General features: G+C 38.6%; 1 protein-coding gene across 1 annotated transcript; it reads right to left on the minus strand.

Moving 5' to 3' along the window:
* Positions 1 to 5,329: 5,329 nt before the first annotated feature.
* LOC134810976 (uncharacterized) lies at positions 5,330 to 13,848 on the minus strand. Its single transcript, XM_063817672.1, has 5 exons — positions 12,978 to 13,848; positions 7,714 to 7,763; positions 6,612 to 6,700; positions 6,365 to 6,478; positions 5,330 to 6,155 (listed from the first exon to the last, which is right to left on the minus strand). Exons 1-4 carry the CDS (start codon positions 13,762 to 13,764, stop codon positions 6,400 to 6,402), a joined length of 1,005 nt encoding a protein of 334 aa, XP_063673742.1. The 5' UTR covers positions 13,765 to 13,848; the 3' UTR covers positions 5,330 to 6,155; positions 6,365 to 6,399.
* Positions 13,849 to 19,581: the final 5,733 nt, after the last annotated feature.

Here is a 19,581-nt window from a genome sequence, read left to right on the forward strand (position 1 = left end):
TATATTGCTGCAACTGCTGTCATGAATAAATTTACTGACAAAACAACGCACCATGAAAGATATGCTTCTTTCCCCTTCCCTTCCCGCATTGCTCATAAACTAAACTATCCCGCATTGAAATGTGAAACATTGATGAACTGAAAGAACTGTAAATTTGTCGACAATCTTATATTCATAAAGTTAAACAATGCCTAGTAAGTTACAAATTGTCGTAATTGTCGCTGATAATTGCAACATTTTGTAAGTTGATATCAGAAGTTAAGTCTGCCATTCACTAAAATACTGCAGCTCACTGCAAATTGCATAACGAATAATGCCGCCACGCAAACAAGATACATATTAAGAAGAGGACGCGAGTAAATACGACAAAGTCACTAAGTGTGCCTTAGTTTTCTGCGTCACATTATCACTCACTATATCATATGTTCAACCCACTAGTCACTATATGGTCAAAACATTTTAATGTTCTTTCAGCCTCCATTGAGTGGGCAGTATGTACTATGTTATGTGAACATGTAAACTGCTAGAACTAGAAGCTAGTTACTCAATCAGCACACCTGTAACGGTTACGAAATAAAACTAAAACTAAAACTAAAAGTGGCGTACTACCCCAATTTCGCCTATATCGAAATTATCCTAAATATAAAGCATGCATTTCGATAAAATCTTCCTACCCTTTGGACATAAAGAAATAAGACGGGGGAAAACGGTGCTTAAAATAAGATAAACTAAAAATATAGCGGCCTTAAAAAGGATAGCTTCAACACTAGAAGAGCGATAAGATTGAGAAAAGATGTTTCAATTATATGAAGTTTAAAAGCAGCGTCCGTGTCAATGACAAATGATTAAACCGCAGCGAGTACAGCAGAGAAAAAGGCTAATTGTATTATTCTCTCACATCACCGCAATTCTTCTTATCGGTCTAATGAGACCAAGTTGTGCCTTATCAGCAAATCAGCAGCTAGGTTTGAACTGCTAGTCAAGAAAGCTTTATGTTCTGTGTTGCGTAACCGACCAATTCTGCTGCATTTTTTTTTGTATCGAAATTTCATAGTAAGTTTCTGGTTATATTATCTAATTTTTAATCATTTATTTATATGAAGTATAGATTATGTCATCTAATTTGATGTAAGATTGTATTGCTAGTTAACTTTTTCAAAGTAATGTATTACGTGATGCGTGTTTTCACAATTTCCGCCAATTTAAGAGCCAAAAAATTCCATACACCATGTTACCCAAGATGCAAGGATATCTTAGTCAATCGGGAAAAATGTTCGATTCGCTCGTCATTGCATGATCAAACATGATAATCCAGGTAGCCTGATAAAAAACGGATTAGAAACGGATGTTGCACATTGTATATCAGTCTGAAGGAGGGAAGTCTTACTTAGAATTACCCAGGGGTTCGGGTTTCATTTTCAGCTAGTTTATCTGGCCCAGGTTCAAAGGAAGTCCTTATCACCTAAACCTTAAAACCTAGCTCACATAATAATATTAACACGAAGCTAGTTTCAAGATATACCTGACACTTGTCCACAAATTTGATGCAAGTACACCTATAATATAGCTGTATTATAGGTAAGGATTGTATGGTCTTTTAAATCTAACATTTTCAATTTTGTCGAATAATGATTGATAAATTTAAAACCATTTCTCAGAATTTCAATTTTCTTACTTTTAACTGATTACTGATTGCTGATAACATCAGTGATTACAAGGGAACGTTTCGGTGAATTTCACATTTCATTATCTGTATCAAGAAAAGAAAATGTATGTTAAATGTGTGATGTGTATTAAGTATTATCTGTGTTTATTAGTCATTTAAAACGGCAGGTATGAAACATCAGCAAACAAATGCACAATAACGAGCACTTCAAATCGAATTATATTTCTAACTGGCAGTTTAACTTGAAGCTAAATTAGTTAGTACTAGTGCTGTGGTGTGAGGGCCCGTTTTTAACAAGGTCAGCGTGACGTGATGTGTGATGCCGGACAATTTCGTTTGTCTTGGAAATGCATTTCAAGTTCAATGACCAATTAAACTTCAAGTTCAAATTTCCAATATCGGTTAATGTGCTGTTTATTTAAACTTCAGAATCTAAAACAAACTTTGTGCGGCTGGCAGACTTGGGGGAACCAAGTGATCTGACCACGATGTAAGTAATTAACATTATAGCAAGCTTGAAGTACAGTGGGATATTGGAGCAACCAATTAACTAACACGGATTGTGCACAACTAAGAACCACCAGAGAATTAGTAAGTTTGTCTCTAATGGTCAAGTATATTGTAGTCTGCTTTGTACCCAACACTGATTAGAAACGACACAAAAATATTAAGAAGACTGACCCGTATGTGTGGGCACATCGGTCAATAAGCACCAACACAAACAGTCACACGCAAAATAAAGTTTCCAAGCCAATTCCCTCGGGAAAAGTCTGCAGAGCGATTTAAGTTTGCAATGGGGTCTGTACTCTGTACGTATGTGTTTGCTGTGATGCACCTTATTTATAGTAATTATAGTAATTATCACTAATTATAGTATTAGTAATTATCACTAATCTATAGTAAATGTCCCTTCTTTGGTAAGCTAGTTATCACAAAGTTATAAATTAAATCAATTAGGAGCTACTTTTATATTTCATCCTGCAGGCGGCAGCAACCATAGACATCAAGTTCAACTACACTAATTCTAAATTAAACACATTAAATTCAATACTAATACTGATATTACGCAGTAGTACTAGTAGAATCCCTTCAATATATTATTGCCGCTTAACTTTAATAATAATATAAACGGATGCCTTCCTCAATAATAAATCTAATTCATTTGATGAATTTGTTAAACATGTTTGTGTTCAATTTCTCCTAGTCGAGACTAAATAGCTTCCTGTACCAAACTTGATATACGGTCAACTGCTATGAATGATTTGTGTTTTTTAAACGTTCTCACGAATATTTTGCTATATTTTGAGAGCACTTGTCAACGATAGTGGTAGATTTAAAATATTTTGCTTTTTCTCCCCGAAATATTAGTCTTCTTAATGATCAACATTTTGGATTATTTTGACAAACATATTCCGACAAAAATATTAATAAATTAATAACAGACGACTTGTGTCTCAAGTAAGCACAGAGCAGCAACAAGCAAATTTAATTTGTTACTTTAGCAATTATCATCACATTTAACGCACCTCCAAACAGAGTTCGCACCGAACTGAATGAAAACTTTTGTCGTGGGGAAGTTTAACACCAGGTTAAACGATACGGAGATCTGCTGCGGTTATACAACAATGTGGTTATATAACCACTCGAGCAGTTGGTTCCTAGTTATCTAGTTGCTACTGACATATTTTTTACTAACTACTAAGAAGTGAGGTCAACCATGTCTAGGGTTCAAGCTGTCTCCGCGGAAGTTTAAAGTACTACTTAAACTTATTAATTAATAGTTATGGCCTAAAAGTAGAAGTTACATGTGAACGACCCCTTACACACATACCTGAATTAGTATTTATCAGGAGCAGTAAAATGTTCAAAATCGAAGGTAATATCAATTTCGATAGCTTCGGCCTCTGTTTTCGACCAATAATTTTAAGGTCACAAATGTTAATGGGACTTTTGAAATTAAAACAAAAATAACAGCTGCAAATATAGGTAGTAAAACTCGGCTCCAATGAAATAACATTTCAAGTTAATAACAAGGAGACAATTAATAAGTTGTGGAGAAGCAGCAATTTATAAATTAACTTTCTGTCTCGGGAGCTAGACACTGATATGTTGTCTCCACTCTCCTTGTGTCTACCACAACTCATAATTATAAACTCGCAGTTGCCAAAATGAGACTTCTTCCTAATTTGATTTTTCGTGTAAATTGGCTAAATGCATTTAGGTAGTTTTTATTTGAACACAGGTTTAAGGTATTCATTTAGTGAGCCTAATTTAAACAGGCATCCTCTAAGTCAGGCAATTTCATTCATAAGTTGGATTTCAACTTAGAAATTTTGATTATTCATGCTATAATCATTAGTCGTGCTGCAAGAGTAACCCCAAATAAATAGACATTGGAAATTTTAATCAAGAAAGTTTTTAAAGCACGTAATAATTTCACTTTTATTTGTGATTCATGATGCTACAGTTGTAAGATTTCTTAAGCTATTTCCACTTTTATAGTGTAAGACCCCAATCTGAGATTATTGAATATCATGAAATATTCCATAATTCATGATATTCACTAGTCTCAGGGAAATGCAGTATACTCTTTACCAGATACCTGAACAAACTAAATGCTATTACTATACGGGGATACTGGTCAAATAGTAAATCAAGGTATTGGTTCACACTTCAACCAGCTTAAACGCTTGTTAATGGCATATATAATATAACAGCATATATAATATAACAGCATATATGATATAACAGCATATATAATATAACAGCATATATGATATAACAGCATATATAATATAACAGCATATATAATATAACAGCATATATAATATAACAGCATATATAATATAACAGCATATATAATATAACAGCATATATAATATAACGGCATATATAATATAACGGCATATATAATATAACAGCATATATAATATAACGGCATATATGATATAACGTGAATAAATCTATGTTAACTGGAGGTAAAAAAGATGTCCACTTTAAATTCTGGTTTGATGGTTTTATCCTCATTTTTCTAAATTAGGTTTTCATAGGCTATCTATCTATCTAATCCTGCTTGAAAACTACTATACAACCCGTGGACCACGTTAAAAAATTAGCTCAAATAAGACAGTTTTGAGAAATATTTCATAAATTTCCGGGAAAATTTGTGATACAATGAACCGACCAAATGCAGAACTGAATCTATCGAACTAAATCAACATAGAGTCCACGCTCAAAACAAGATGTGACATCCTCGGGCGAACCATTAAAACATCCTGAAGGCAGTCTTGAGTCCGAGTAGAACCAAGATATCGTTAATTTTATCCTATTTTTAGGAGCTTCAACACCACTGTCATTTCCTTTACCACCCTGGTACTAGCACTGGCTATTGGAAGTACTTTACTATCTATACTAGTAGTAACGACCACGAGGTGACTACTCAGTATCACTGAGCAGAAGTAGTACATCATTATTATCAAGACTTTATCTTCGCCATTTCGTGTGATCTCATGGTTAAGCCCAATATATGCAAACTTTGTCAGTTCCAGTTCTAGTTCCTGCTGAGGAATAATTTTGTATCCATTTTCTCTCATTACATTTTTTTAATCATTTTCTCTCATTACATCTTATTAAGTACGTTAATTAAAATAAAAACTAATCTTTGGGCTCTTAAGATATCAATAATTTATTAAATAATAAATAAAATGATATATACAAATCGAATTTACAACAAACCAAAAATCGGAACTTATAATATCGTCGGGCTGGCTTAGGTCGCCCCATAATCATGGCAGAAAAACGTCGATAAAGAGTAAGAAAGTATGCCCATTACGTAACTATGAAGTCCAGCGATAAATTGGAGTCCACTTTCGATTTTTGGTTAAATTTAAATGAAAATAAATCGAACCTCTATCTTTCAGCGGCTGTTAATTAAAGTAGATTAACGGTGAACGTTAAATAGTAATATTAGCTAATTTCTAACAGAGGATTTCTCTGGCTAAGCACACCAGTAATAACAACCCAAGACTGCCCGACTTGGCTATTTGTAGTCACATTTATGATCTCAAGTCTATTAGTCAAATGGTATACTTCTAAAAAACGGAGGCATCTACGATACCTTGCCATAAACCATCGTGAATGTCATGATCAACTCGTAAACCTCATGGCAGATCTTTTTCAGTGTTTGGAGCCATTTTAGGATCATATTTGGAGCACTTTCGTCGGGTCCAAGGCTGACCTTTCAGATCCTGACACTTCCGCCCAGAATTCACTGTAATAGCAAAGTCAAAATGTCCTTTGACTTAACGACTTTCCGATAGTTCAATATCCCCATAATCACTGAGGCGTCGACCAATGAGAAGCTTTTCATCTCATCACGTGACTTCGTTGGACCAATGAGAGGCGTGGAACAGTTAGCTGCGTATTTACGGAAAAGTTTTGCGATGAATATTGACAGTCTAACGAGATAACGGCTGTTTCCGTGGCAAACCTGTGAAAATATCTCCGTTAATAACAGGTTAGAGCTTTCAGTGCAGTGTGAGAATGGAGCTTAAAATAGCTGGCTTCAGCTCTGACGTTGCAATGCAGCTGTGGACGGTTAACATACTTTTAGGAGATATAATATTTCGGGCTGTAAATACTAAAAATAATACTGTAGACATTTTATTTTTCAATACACAGTACATGGTAAGAACTTACTTGTACTCTGAGTCTGAAGAATGAGATGTTTTCCCTCAGGATATCACGTGGTTGGATTCCGGTTTGATGGATGACATGTTACTGTTCGTTGGTACATTGTTCATCGGCACAGAGCTGGGTTAGAAGGAAGAGTTAGTGTTGTGCTACTCATTAGTTGGGGAGGTACCCAGTGGAATTATAAGGTACAGCAGGCTGATAAATGTCGACTGCATGGATTGACCAAAAATTAAAACTGAGAAGAACTTACCTCATTTTTTTGTACTCGTCCTTGAAGTAATCAATCTCTGATTGCAGGATATCGTTCTTTTCTCTCATGCTTTGTAACTCTTCGATAACCTGACATAGTTGTTGATCAGAATAATGACATCATAAAAGTGACATCAGTGAATTTAATGTCTCATTGCTTGATTGTTAGTTAATACTTTACTACCAGCGTATCAAGTTTCTTTGGTAACATCTGATATTTCCAGCAAGTAGCAATGAACACAATGCCTCCATTTCAGAGGTATCTGCTGTTTCGATGTACCATCATGGCGGGGCTGGGCCAACTCGGCCTACATACACTCAGTCAAGAATACACACACACACACACACACATAGCTTCATATCCTCTTGGGCTGATGCTTTGTACAACCAATCAGCACACAGCTACCTAAATGCTGACCAATAGGCAGGCGTGGCTGGTGTTAAGCAGAGTGCAGTGCACAATGGGGTTCTAGCACTACATACTGCCCACGTGACACCGCGCACAATGTGCTTTGTCACGTGTCCAGATCATTGGATTATCTTTTGAGCAGCTCTATTTACTTTTCAAACAAAGGGTAGCGTAGTGATTATACTTCTACTAATAGTGGACTGCGTGTAGGTGTGGTAATACTATATTATGTGCTAGTGTGGTTAATAACAGTGCAATGGTATAAGACACATACGAACTGCTGCATTTGCATTTTGCAGTGTGTTAATCTATTTTCAGGAGATTAGATTATAATTTCTTACTGAAATCGTTGTCCAATTACAATCCGCCAACCGAAGACCACATACAAAATGATGAAAAACTCTATACCAGATGCTAATTGAAATATTAAGAACTGCTTTTCATTAGAGAGTTGGGAAATTTTTAAGTTATAAAGATTTGGATTCATTTTGTACACAAACTATACCCTCAGACAAGGGAGAATAAGAGTTAAACATAGTACTACATATTTATATGTACAGCAGGTTGGACCAGAATAAATGCCATGTATTTTAAATTTGAACACTGGCAACATCAGCCGAATATAATCGCCAACTTTTAACTAATAAGTTTTATCATATTCATCGGTTTAAAGATAATAAATAATTTTACTCACCACTTTGTTGGCTTGTTGTTTCCTCAGCAGATCACACACGAACTGATACGCTGAAATGAACAACATGTTAAAATCAAATTTATCAGATCGCTTCAATCATTACTTTTGAGATATTAAACTAAAACTCGGGTTGAACTCCTTTGATCGGTACAAAACAGACTCAATGGCACTATTTTTTCTCAAAGTCAATGGAGGTGGAGTTAATGGTTTAATATCTGACAGACAACCACCTATTACTTTTTACTTTGATCTGCCAAGTTCTTCCTGAAAACTACACTCCTTTCTTTTAAGAAAGTAAAGCAATTTTACACGCCTTTGTTTTGGCAATAAGTGGTTAAAACAATGGCCATCTCGGCTCAACTGGAGATCTTTAGGGCTGAGTCGTGAATTCTCTGGTGATTATAATTTTACTCTCCATATTTAAAGATTTCTATAAGTTTTAGTTGTTTTTTAATGTTCGACATGCTACATTCGGGTTGAGCCTACTACATGTTGTGATATAAAAAGTGTAAAGCAAACAATCACTGCCGATTCAGCACGTGCGCTATTTAGCACGTGCGGTGGCGCACTACGGCTCACCAGCACGCATCATACCGTTACACTGTCGTTAAGTACCCCCGGTGGAATGTAAGGCACATGTGCCCTACCGGGCAACCAGCTCTGACCTCTGATTATTAGCCTAGTAATAACTTGTAGACTAAGCATACAACCGACGAAGTAGAGTAGCAACTCTACCGTTGTCCCGGTGACGAAGGTGAAATAACCATCAGAACCCTCGTGGACAGCAAACAGGATATTAGACGTCTCACGCTGCAGTCATTGCCCGTAAGACAGGGCCAAACCAAAGAAATCATGGTAGACGGTCAGATTGCTTGCTTGCAGACTCAGCAGAGGAGGAGTCAAAGTTGTGAGGGATTGAGTTTGTCTAGTTTTAAGTGCATTAAAACGTGTTTAGCAGCTGTGGAAGCCTCTCGTTTTAAGTTGCACAGGTAGTATTACCAGTAGTTCTTGTTGTAATTAACGACTATAGTTGGGCCTGTTATAGCACATCCAGAGGCGTCATGGCACGTGGCACCCGAGACTCCCTCATCATTGGCAAGTGGGATATCTGAAATAATGGGGCACATGGTTAATGCAGCGTCGCTATCTCAACACCTGCCTTATCAGTAGCCCACCAATAACCACCCGCCTGAAATAGCTGCGGCCAATCAGAGAGCTGTAAATCTACCGCGTGATCCCAATTGCAGGTAATTCTAATGGAAAGGAGTATAAGAATCGCAAGGGAGGGAGAGTGTAGCGCTTCTTGGTATGCGCTAAACGAGGCACGGGTGAGCACGAGCCCGCTATTACAGGTGCCCTTAACAATAAACTGTAGGGCGAGAAGGCTGGGGAGGTGGTCGGGCCACGGGCCACAATTCTAAAATTCCGTGAGCACGGACAAAAATGTTGGTACAATCTTGTTTGAAGGTTTGTGTTTCCACAGAGGAGTGGAAATGGATTTGTCGGAATATTTTGAAGGGGAAGTTAGTTTACGTTAGATATAACTCGAGTGTCCTGCGACCACTCTCACATTACCCACCTAAAGACATGCTCATTAACTCGGACGAGTCAAATTCCAACATTCGTTCAGCACCAATAAAACACGGCAAATGGCAGTACGGAATACGAAATTATTCTGATAGACTATTTTACAGTGCAGTCGACAAACAAACATTGAACTCTGTTAATGAGAAGTTAATTAGATAAAATGTGATTTTATTAATGCACGTGATATTTTCGTCTGTAGTCTGCACATGTTATACACAACGTAACACAGACAAGACAATGCCTATTTTAGGAGCCCAGCAGCGTTTTGGTACGAGTACGAATAGTCTGTCTAGATACAATGGAAAGGGGACGAGTAACTATAATTTTGGCGCCAAATATAAACCTTTGTTATATGAGTGAAGTCTGGGGAAAAATTTCCCTCCTCCAACAATAAACAAGGGGACTTATGGACTGTTAGTTCTGTAACTGGGTGCACTGTTCACTGTGCATGTACAGGGTGCGTGCAAGTACTGAAGTAATGAACCTGGTTACACGTGGTTCATTATGAGGGTGATGCGCGCACCCAATGCACGTGCACATGTATTCTAATGAAGTTCAGTAGCTTATAGAGAAGACTTACTGGAGATATAGTTTACATGATAGCATGTGCAAAAAAACACATGATCTGTACATGTACTATCATGTAATAATATTTAGTGCAGTAAAGTAGTGTAGTTAATAGTTGTAACTCTATACTTTTAGTGATTGAGTTAAGTTTCAACCACAGGAATTCGCCCGTGCAATAAAACCTGCTCTCGCTGTTATTATAAACAGTATACTGTTTCATCAAATATGACATTATTTGTTCTTGCACTTGCGTTTCACCTACTTTGGTGCCGATATTTCAATTTCGTTAGCGTTATGACTTTTCGGCAGTGTAGTAATAAGTATAAAAATGTGTTGAACCGCAAGTACAGCAATGCACCATGACCAACATCACATGTCCAAAATGAAGCAATCTGATTGGACCACTGACTAAATTACCCATACCTACAGGTCAAAGTCGCAAGATCTCTCAATATATGCGTGCCGCGGTTGTGAACTCTAATGATATTAAATTTGACGTCTCAGGCTCTGGGGCCTGAGGGTGCTTTAAGTCTCTCCGCTCTACAGCAATGTATTTATACTACATTGCAATTAATTAGCGTGTGCAGTGTGACCACATCCTCCAACAAGGTGACGACACTTGGGTCACGTGAGGGTATCTCGACCAATGAGGCAGAGCCTCTAGATCAGGTGGGATGAATCTGACCAGACTCAATAGCATACTTTAAGTAAGGGGAGTTAATTAGAACCCTCAAACTGATCCCCACATTATTAGGTAAACCAGTTAGCAGGGACTGCATTAACCACCCCTCAACTTTCCCGGTCTACGGAGACTGGTTTTAGCAAGGTCATGGTCCTGGCATGGTTAAAGCCCCGACGGCCCCTGCAACTGGGATTTAAATTCCAGTGTACATGCTTTAGAATTTTAGTGGTTTCCGGAATGAAATAACGAAATACAATTTTACACGAGATCAGCCGGTAGGAATAATTTGCATGCCCGATTTTCTATTATTTGGAAAAATAAAAGATATTGATCCCTGTGAAAATTGGTTTGGGAGGATAAACTTTGTCCATGTTTTCTGCGCAATTCTTGGAAATGAGGAAGTTGCTAGAAGGAGTAACAATTCATTTTGTGATCCAGACAATTAATTGTTAAACCATGCCCATTTAGTAAATTGAACATAAAGTCGAAAATAACTGTGCAGTTTTCATCAAGCCACGTGGCTAACGGGTAGTGATAGGGCACCTCGCACTTTTTGCGGAATCCTCGTGTAATATTTAAACATCTTATAAGGCAGCAAAAAAGCTTTTTTTATGATTTGAAAAAGAGCTTCCGTCTGGTGCAACCACTTCCTCAATAAATGTTCGGTTACCAGTTGAAACTGTTGGTATTGTAGTTGTAAAGTTACTGTTGACGCACTGAAGCCCCGTCCACTTACTACTGTTTTTATACGAGTTTACAAGCTAACTTGAATTATACTATCAGAAAATACGATAACCAGACAGTAGTAGTAGTGGTAGTTAACCGGGCAACATAACCGGATAATATTCGATCTGGAGATAGTAAATGGAAACCGTTCGTAGCAACGTCAGATGATAAAGTGAGTAAGCTCTCAATACCTCACGTTCTCGAGCCTTCCTGATAAAAGTAACTGGTCGTTGTGGTTCCCAGTTCAAGATACCATTTCAGACAATATCTGTATACTTAATATTTAAAAGTTTTCAGATGTAAGTTATACGATTTAAGGATCTTATCCCCATCAATACAACTGTTTTGGCTTTTTCAGATTATTTTTGCCATTATAAAAACAGTTAATTGTACGATTTTTCACAGAGTGGGTGGTACAGGTGTTCAAAATAAACCAATTTAGTCGACGGGAACTTAGAACCTGAGGGGCTGTGGTCAGTCGAAGAATATTCTGCAAGTTGAAAGGATTCGATTTTATAAACTTCGATCATTACCATATACTTCACAGTATGTATAATTATATCTCCAAGAGTTTCAATTTCTGTCCCACACCCAACTATAAACCAATGACACATGGATATCATATCCAACTTATGACATCAGTTCAAACAGTGTTCATTTAAAAAACCAGACCTCTGAGTAGTTATTTCAAACTATCCAGCAGCAGGTGCCAACATCGTCCCTTATAAATGGTACTTAGCTAGCTTAAATACCGGAAAATCACCCGATTTTATAGGCTATAATTCGGGCGTAAGTCACTGGAGAGAACAAATGTTACCTCTAATAAGTTCAAGACGAGATCCTTGGCGAACAATTGGAGAAATTATGAGATAATTTCAGGCCAGCAGTAAGTAGACATGTCTACTAGATATCAATGCGGACACCAAGTTTTAGAGACTACATTTTCACCGGGAGTACTACACAACAATGTGATCAAGCATTCCATTACAAAGTTACAAAATAGTGCAAATATAAAACTAGAATTGTAAAGAACTCAGCTTCATTGTCTACAATTCAGACTTTTTTTCAGGCTTCACTTCTTTAAAAGAGACGAATATTATTAAGTTGAACCCATGATCACAAGACATTTGAAAGATCCTACCCAGATCTTTCAGTATCGATCATACATTTCAAGAACATTTTAAATTATTGAGCCAATAATCCAGAGAATAAAGAGGATACTAAACTCCTGGAATGTAGATCTTATCAAGGTGAGCCCACCCTGTCAGATACACAAAGGGGCGGGTTAACTTTGTCACACATATCGAACAAATAAAGCTCGAACTGTCAAAAGTTAATGTTTAGTTGCGTCATTTTAGCGTGCTGTCATGCCCTAATACATATATTAGGCTATATTAAGGTATAGTGCCGAACAAAACTTTCCCGTAAATCACAAGCTATGAATGTAAAGCCTGGACGGTGTAGTACAGACGATACAAATTTGATTAATTACTTGCACCTCAATTTGAAAATGTATTCGTTTTGAGCGAGCATTTTATCAGGATGGAGTTAAACAAATGACGACGAGAATGAGTTCGGATTTACCGAGAGGCCAGCTGCTGCAAACCATTTCGATCAAATAGGAGCAAAGTTTAAAAAAATGAAAATCAAATTAAAAGTATTTTAATTTGTAAGTGAAAATGTCTTTGAAAAGAAAACTAACCTTTGAGAAGGATATTCTGTTGAGACTGGTCTGATAGCACGCTGCATCCTGGTATCGTCATCTTTAGAGTTTCTAGAGCCGTCTTCAGCCCATCCCTCCTCTTCTGTTCGCAAATCTTGTGCATCTGCCTCCTACTGGCCCTTTGTTGATTTATAACCTCCTCCTCGACCCCCACCACTCGAGCTCGAGCTGCAGCCGCTGCCACCGCCCCAGCAGCCGCTAGATCAGCTGACATGGTGTCCCGGGGGTGCTGAAACTGAGAGGTCTGAATGGGAGTGTAGCCCGGACTGAGATCTGAGTGGTTGATGAGGGAGGAGAGGGCGACGCCGGTGAAGTGCTGGGAACTGATCTGAGAGTTGTACATGTCGTATCTGGAGTGGGAGGTGGGGTTGTACTGGGCTGGGTAGTGGGTGTTGGTGGCACAGCTGCCTGGACTCTGGAAGTAGTGCATGGTAGGCGGGGTGAAGAAGGCTGGACTGTGGAGGACTGATGATGGGTAAGCGTTGGGTGGTTGCTCCGGGTCACTCTTTATGGGGACTGGAGAAGCATGTGGAGCTGCTGATTGCTGGCTGCATCTCAGGAAGTTGTCCTGCTCTGTTTTGGATGGCGGACTCGGCAAGATGTCAGTTGTCGAGCTGACCTCAGCGAGGTTGACTTCCAAGTTCCGGGAGACAATGGAAGGGTTGTTTGGTGTAGCGATGTTTCCTAAGTTTGGCACATTGTAGTCAGCAAAATTAGCAAATTTGCTATGCATGGCCGTGCTGTCAGCTGCTGACGTTAGCAACATGGCTTAAAGCACGGGTCACTAATTGGCTCAAGTTTCGTTAGACGTATCCCAAACTAAAGTGCAAGAAATGTAATAGCAGCTGATGGAGCGCGCGCAACACGCGTGTGAGAAGCAGTCACGTGCGCAGTGCCCGGGCCCACGTGGGCGCTTAAAAGGTCACGTGACTAGCTGTAGGACATGCGTGTAGAGCACTGATGAGGCTCGGTGGGTCTGGGGCAAGGTTCTGACACCCGGATAAAGTGCTGAGGGTCCTATTGTTGAGTAAAGCTGCTAGTCCAGGATAATACACTGGCAGGTTTCAATTAAAATTGAACCCGAAGCTGTCACTTCACAGGAATTTTAGTTATTACGTGATCTGCACGAACATGACTGATTACCGGTGATGTTGGAAAATGATGCGCTCTCATTCTTAAGCAGGCTAAATTAGACCTTTATTCCTTTATCGATTTCATCTGACTTATGACTACAAAGATCACCGCAACAAGTTTCAAATTTGGTGCATTCCTATTCCAGATACTCCTCATTTTACATCTGAAGCTTCTTGAAGAAACGTATGTTATACGCGACACAAACCGTGAACAGTTACTGTCGTGACAAACTTTATCGTAAATCTCTAGCCCTGATACTGGTCAGATTTTAGCTATCGCGGGCCTGGTGTTCGGATGACCAAAATATGGAAACAAATGAAGTCCATCTTGAATCGAAATTTCCGGTTTCGTCATCCGTGTTCTCAGTACCCTCAATACTCTGTCAGCAGATTTGCATATTTTAATCTCTGACTGTTTATGTAGATTATTCTTTTATTCGATTGTTACGTAAGTTAGGAAAGTCATATGAACCGCAGGTATGAACAGGAACCATGAAAACCGGTGTCCTGATCACAACAGCACAACAACGATAACGAAACCAGGCTGACAGAAAAGACTGGACATCCAGTCGGCACTGTAATGTAGAGTGTAGGGACAAAGGGTTGAATAAAATGACTGATTGTAACAATGTGACGGCGGGCTGCTGCGACATGTGCTTCTGCTCGCACGTGCTGCTCTATCATTATATTTCTCCGTGGGGAGCTGGATTTATTGTCATGCACGTGCTTAAAACTGCACGGTCCGGTCCATCAAATTCTTATGTGATAATCCAATGTATTGTTATAGAATATTCCGCGGAGAAACTCGACACGTGCAATTGGAGGTTAAGATTAAGCATATTTTGATATTGTACAGTGCAATATTATAATATTTAAATTTTTAGTCAGCTATATAGTGAGGTAAGTGTTTGGCTCTATTAAGGTCCTTAACCTAATGGGCCCTCAATATTGGTCAGTACCCTAAATCCCTTGAGATGTGCATGTTAAGTTTCGATCTTGTAGAGCGCTATAACTTTTATTTTCACAGGGCAATGAAGCTGGGTTGAGCTGTAGCCCTCTCCCTTTCCGGGTAGTATAATTTAAAATAGTACTCACTACTCAATTTCTCATCGTGTTTGTCAACTAAGCTCTCCAAGCCGGATATGGCACTGGACGCTGCCCCCAATACATGTTATTTGATTTCCACTGAACCGGACAAATTGCTTTGTAATGGTAAGCTCTATTTGTCACCCTCTACTGATTGTTTGACGGGGCGATACTGAGGTACATAATAAATTGGGTCCCATTGATGAGCTAAATTATAAATGTTGATCGTCTTGGCATTAAGTTTATAAAGATGGTCAAACAAAGATGGGAAAATATCAGAAATGCCAATCGAGTTTTGCAAGCTGTTCCGTCGTACATACAATCTAGTTATACCAAGGTTTGTAGGAGTGTAACTAAAACCTCTTCTCAAGTATCAATTAATATAGTGTCTCAACAATCTCTGGATATGTCCTCCGAGCAATATTGTTAGTTATAGCGAAAGTTTTGTACCATGCTTAGTACCCACTGAATAGTTTTGTACCCAGCATACTGTAAAGTAGAAGGATAATACCAGAACCGTTTCTGACTGCAATATAGTCGGAGTGTTGTTCATGTGTTCAGGTGTCTCTATCTCACAGTTCCTTGTTTCACACCCTTCACCACGTGTTCTAACTCATAACCCCCAGAAATGCTCTACATCCCCACCACACACCCAAGAGTCGAGGTGAACTGCCACGTGCACACCCACTCACCTTCATTAGTCCTAAAAACGGTAGGAAGTAAGGAGAGTTAACTCCCCCATTCCCATTGTGTGCTTTCGTTTTCAACTCGGTTAGAGAGACCCGATACTAAGAGCCTACAACTTGAGCATACCTCGTCTCCCAATCAACTCTACTACACAGTTTAATTACCGTCCATCTGGTGACTAGTCTGGTTAATTGAGCTCCGCGTTTTAGGGGGAACAATGGCCCACTCCGCCCCCAAACAAAGCCCACTTTTCATGATAAAGGATTTCGGCAGCTCCCCGCGAAACTACAACCTCCCTCAGGGTGGATCGTACTATTATACAACTTATTCCTTTATTTCACATCCCACCAGTTCGGCCCAGTAGGGGAGATTTTGTTTACCTAGAGGCAGTGCCGGGACATTAGCCTCCGCCACACTACAATTACTGGAGCTCGATAATAGGAATTGGGAACCGGGTCCTTGTTTCTCTATCTCGGGTCTTAAAGAGTTAATTTACTAAAACGAGTCGCTTGTCTGAAAATTAGGAAACATTATCGGCTAAACTCTCGATGGTTGTAGTATTGTCATGGGTACTTATAAATATACGGCAGTCAATCGGTTGCCATATAGACGCATGCTGATGAGGTTTTCTATTCGAACTAATTGGCTAATCGAATTCTCATTAACGATAAGAATACGTCTATCATAAAATAGGGCACGCTAATAGATAATTTGCATGTCCTCGAATAATAACTGCGCCAAACGTCGATCCCATACAATGAGAGACGTTCAATAGAGACATCTAAGACAAATTCACAAATCTCTATTAGCTGCACTGCTGCAGACAGTAAATTTTGTAAAATAAGCATAAGAATGTCTCAAGTTTTACTCATAGTTAGCATTCAGCCGGGATCGTTCATGGATTACGATAGTATCCTAGAGGGGAAATTGGCCGAAATGCTGGCGCTTTTGTGATTTCACGCTAGAGGGCGTCTGAACTGGTTGAACAGGTTTAGTTGTTTGAATCCGTGTCTGTCTTTGCGTAAAGGGCGCGAAAAGGAGATCCCTAATGAGGATTTAGTCTTTCGACGAACTCATTTTAGCCCGGCCATCAACAACAACAACCACTTCTATGATCTATCATGACTAATCAACATGACTAATCAACATGATAAAGAATATTTTCACTGATAACAAATGTAACAGACTGGTCAACTATAAATTTAACACTAAAAACGCCAGCATGTAATATATCGAATGCAAGATTTCAGAAGGATTTTATCACCAAATATAACTCACAAGGACTGGAGGTCGGCCTGTCAGTGTCACCTCCCTTGTTAATTCTGTTGACTTTGAAGGACAGTTAAGGTTTGTCTCCGTTCCGTCTCTATCTGGTAGTACTACTTCAAGTTCCGTAGAGGATCGTGCAGTTGACTGAAATAATCACTGTCATTGTGGAATTGAGGTTCCTAAAAACACTGTTTTAACTTCTACGAAATATAATTTCGTAAATATGCAGTGACTCGGGAACAAACTTTAAAAGGAAAATTGTGGAATTACCTTACGAGACATATTTATGTTCGACATAATTCCGGTGACCTAAATGATTTGGTAGTGACGTGGCCAATATAGTAGTGACAGAGCTTGCTTACTTTTAATGGAACGTTTCCAAAATCATTTAAAAAACAATTCATGATTGAATACTAGTGTTCATTTGTTTGATGAATCATATTTATAACTTACAAAATTGATAGTAAATCGACGAAAACATAATTTTAAGGAAAATACGTGAAAAATAATTTGGGGAAAATAATGACGGTGACCTAAATTAAATATGTCTCGTAAGGTACCGTGAAATACAGTGCAATACATAATATCATTCGACAGTTTCTGGCTTAATTTTGAGCTGAAATTAATATCTTCACGAGATTCTGCAACGGACCATATAAGACAGCAAGAAAACTAACAACTAAACAAAAGACACATATTTGACCCATTTCCTCTTCAACATGCAACAAACGCAGGAATTTGCTACTTACGTCCACAAATTGTAAAATATGGGTACTGAAAATATGGGTTGAATAAATTTGAAGTCCTTCAAGCTGTTCATCTAGATTTTAGAGGATATTCATCATCAGAGAGCTGCTTTTCCAGGAAATCTTTGACAATATCATTCTTTCTTACCATCTCATCTTTTCCATAAGTTAAAGTACATTATATGTGTTAATATTTACACTACTACTAGTCGAACTAGTAGTGTAAATATTAACATTTGAATCAAAAGACCGTGTGACAAACATCGAGTACAAGTTGCTTATATCGATTATTGCGTTCGAATTTTTTCAGACCAAGCCTGTCCCTAGGCGCAGGTTGGAAAGAAAAAGTTCTTACATTTATGCCCTAAAGTTCCTAAAGTAAGTAGTTTACCCAAGATTGGATCTATTGAAACAGCACATACCTATTTTGGAGCAATCTGGAGATCCATCAGTAAATCTGATCAAACCATCGTCACAGACTGCACTAATATTTTTGCCTTTTTTGGAATGTTTTTTTGGGCAGCTGTAGGTTATATCCGTTCCATCTTTTACTGGAAGCTGAGATTCTTCTATTACGAAATTCGACTCAAGGACGACAGTCTTCCTCGTACAATCAGCTGAAATCATATTTTATTCAGGTTGCGTTGTTAAACTACTGATTCCAAATAAAAAAAGGGGTTTTAATTAATTTTCGCCACTAAACTTCGCACTCACCTCGACATACTGGAGTTTTGCCTGTTGGGACAAATTGTCCGTCCTGACAAACTGCTCTGTCGCCTCCCTTGTTGGTGAAATCTACAGGACAGGTGAGGGTTACTTCCGTTTCGTGTTGAACTGGTAGCACTGGTTCCGTCACAACTGCCTTCCATGTTGCATCAAGAGTCTTGCAATTTGCTAAAAATTGTAATACTATATAATACAATATCTATAGAATGTATTTTTCCCCTTACTCTTGCCGAAGGCAAAAAGATCGTAGGGAATAACTATAAGTAATCGGGTTTGGATATTATATGAGGTGGCCCGACGGCCCTACGGTGATGACAAAAGTCTGCTCCTTCGCAATATAGACCACTCCCCTATAATTATGTGTATAGGAAGCGTCTGTTTTACTGGGCCGCGCTCAGCCTGTCATTCCGCCGAATCTCTATTCGGCGGAATGTTTATGAACATGATAGCCGAATATGTTTATGAACATGATATGATAGCCTGAGGTCCCCAGGTAAGCGTCCCCAGGTAAGTAAAGCGTCTGTTATGCTGCGCGCGACGCTAGCCATGTGTTAATTAATTACAGTGAAGTTCCTCCTTCGCAAAGTTATTTTCCGCAATTTTCTGGATTTATTTATTGTTGATGCGCGGCGCTACATTGGTAAAAAAATCGTCAATTTTTACCATGCACGAAACCCACTCATTTATAAAAAACATAAAATGTAAATATGTTGCACTTTTTCCAGTCAAACTTTTTACTCAAAAGAGTTAATGGTATAACTATAAGTACATCTTAGGAAAAATTGATCGTGCGTGGTTTAACCGCGGCGAAATTCTTGTTGTACTTAAGTCTCAAACTTGAAACAGAATAAGTAAACTTTAGGAAATACATAAGTAGAGTTTCGGAAACACTTTTACCAATTCTACTTTAGTCGAACATACACTTAAGTGCCACTT

Source organism: Bolinopsis microptera, chromosome 2 (genome assembly GCF_026151205.1).
Source record: "Bolinopsis microptera isolate Bmic1 chromosome 2, MBARI_Bmic_1.0, whole genome shotgun sequence".
In the NCBI taxonomy this organism is placed as follows: Eukaryota; Metazoa; Ctenophora; class Tentaculata; order Lobata; family Bolinopsidae; genus Bolinopsis; species Bolinopsis microptera.

What these genes read in the sequence shown, in the direction of transcription:
- LOC134810976 (XM_063817672.1), bottom strand. Translation starts at nt 13,764, where the DNA reads ATGTTGCTAACGTCAGCAGCTGACAGCACGGCCATGCATAGCAAATTT. An exon ending in AACAACAAGCCAACAAAGTG is followed by an intron (nt 6,701 to 7,713) that starts GTGAGTAAAATT and finishes CAACTATGTCAG; the next exon opens with GTTATCGAAGAGTTACAAAG. An exon ending in GACGAGTACAAAAAAATGAG is followed by an intron (nt 6,479 to 6,611) that starts GTAAGTTCTTCT and finishes CTTCTAACCCAG; the next exon opens with CTCTGTGCCGATGAACAATG.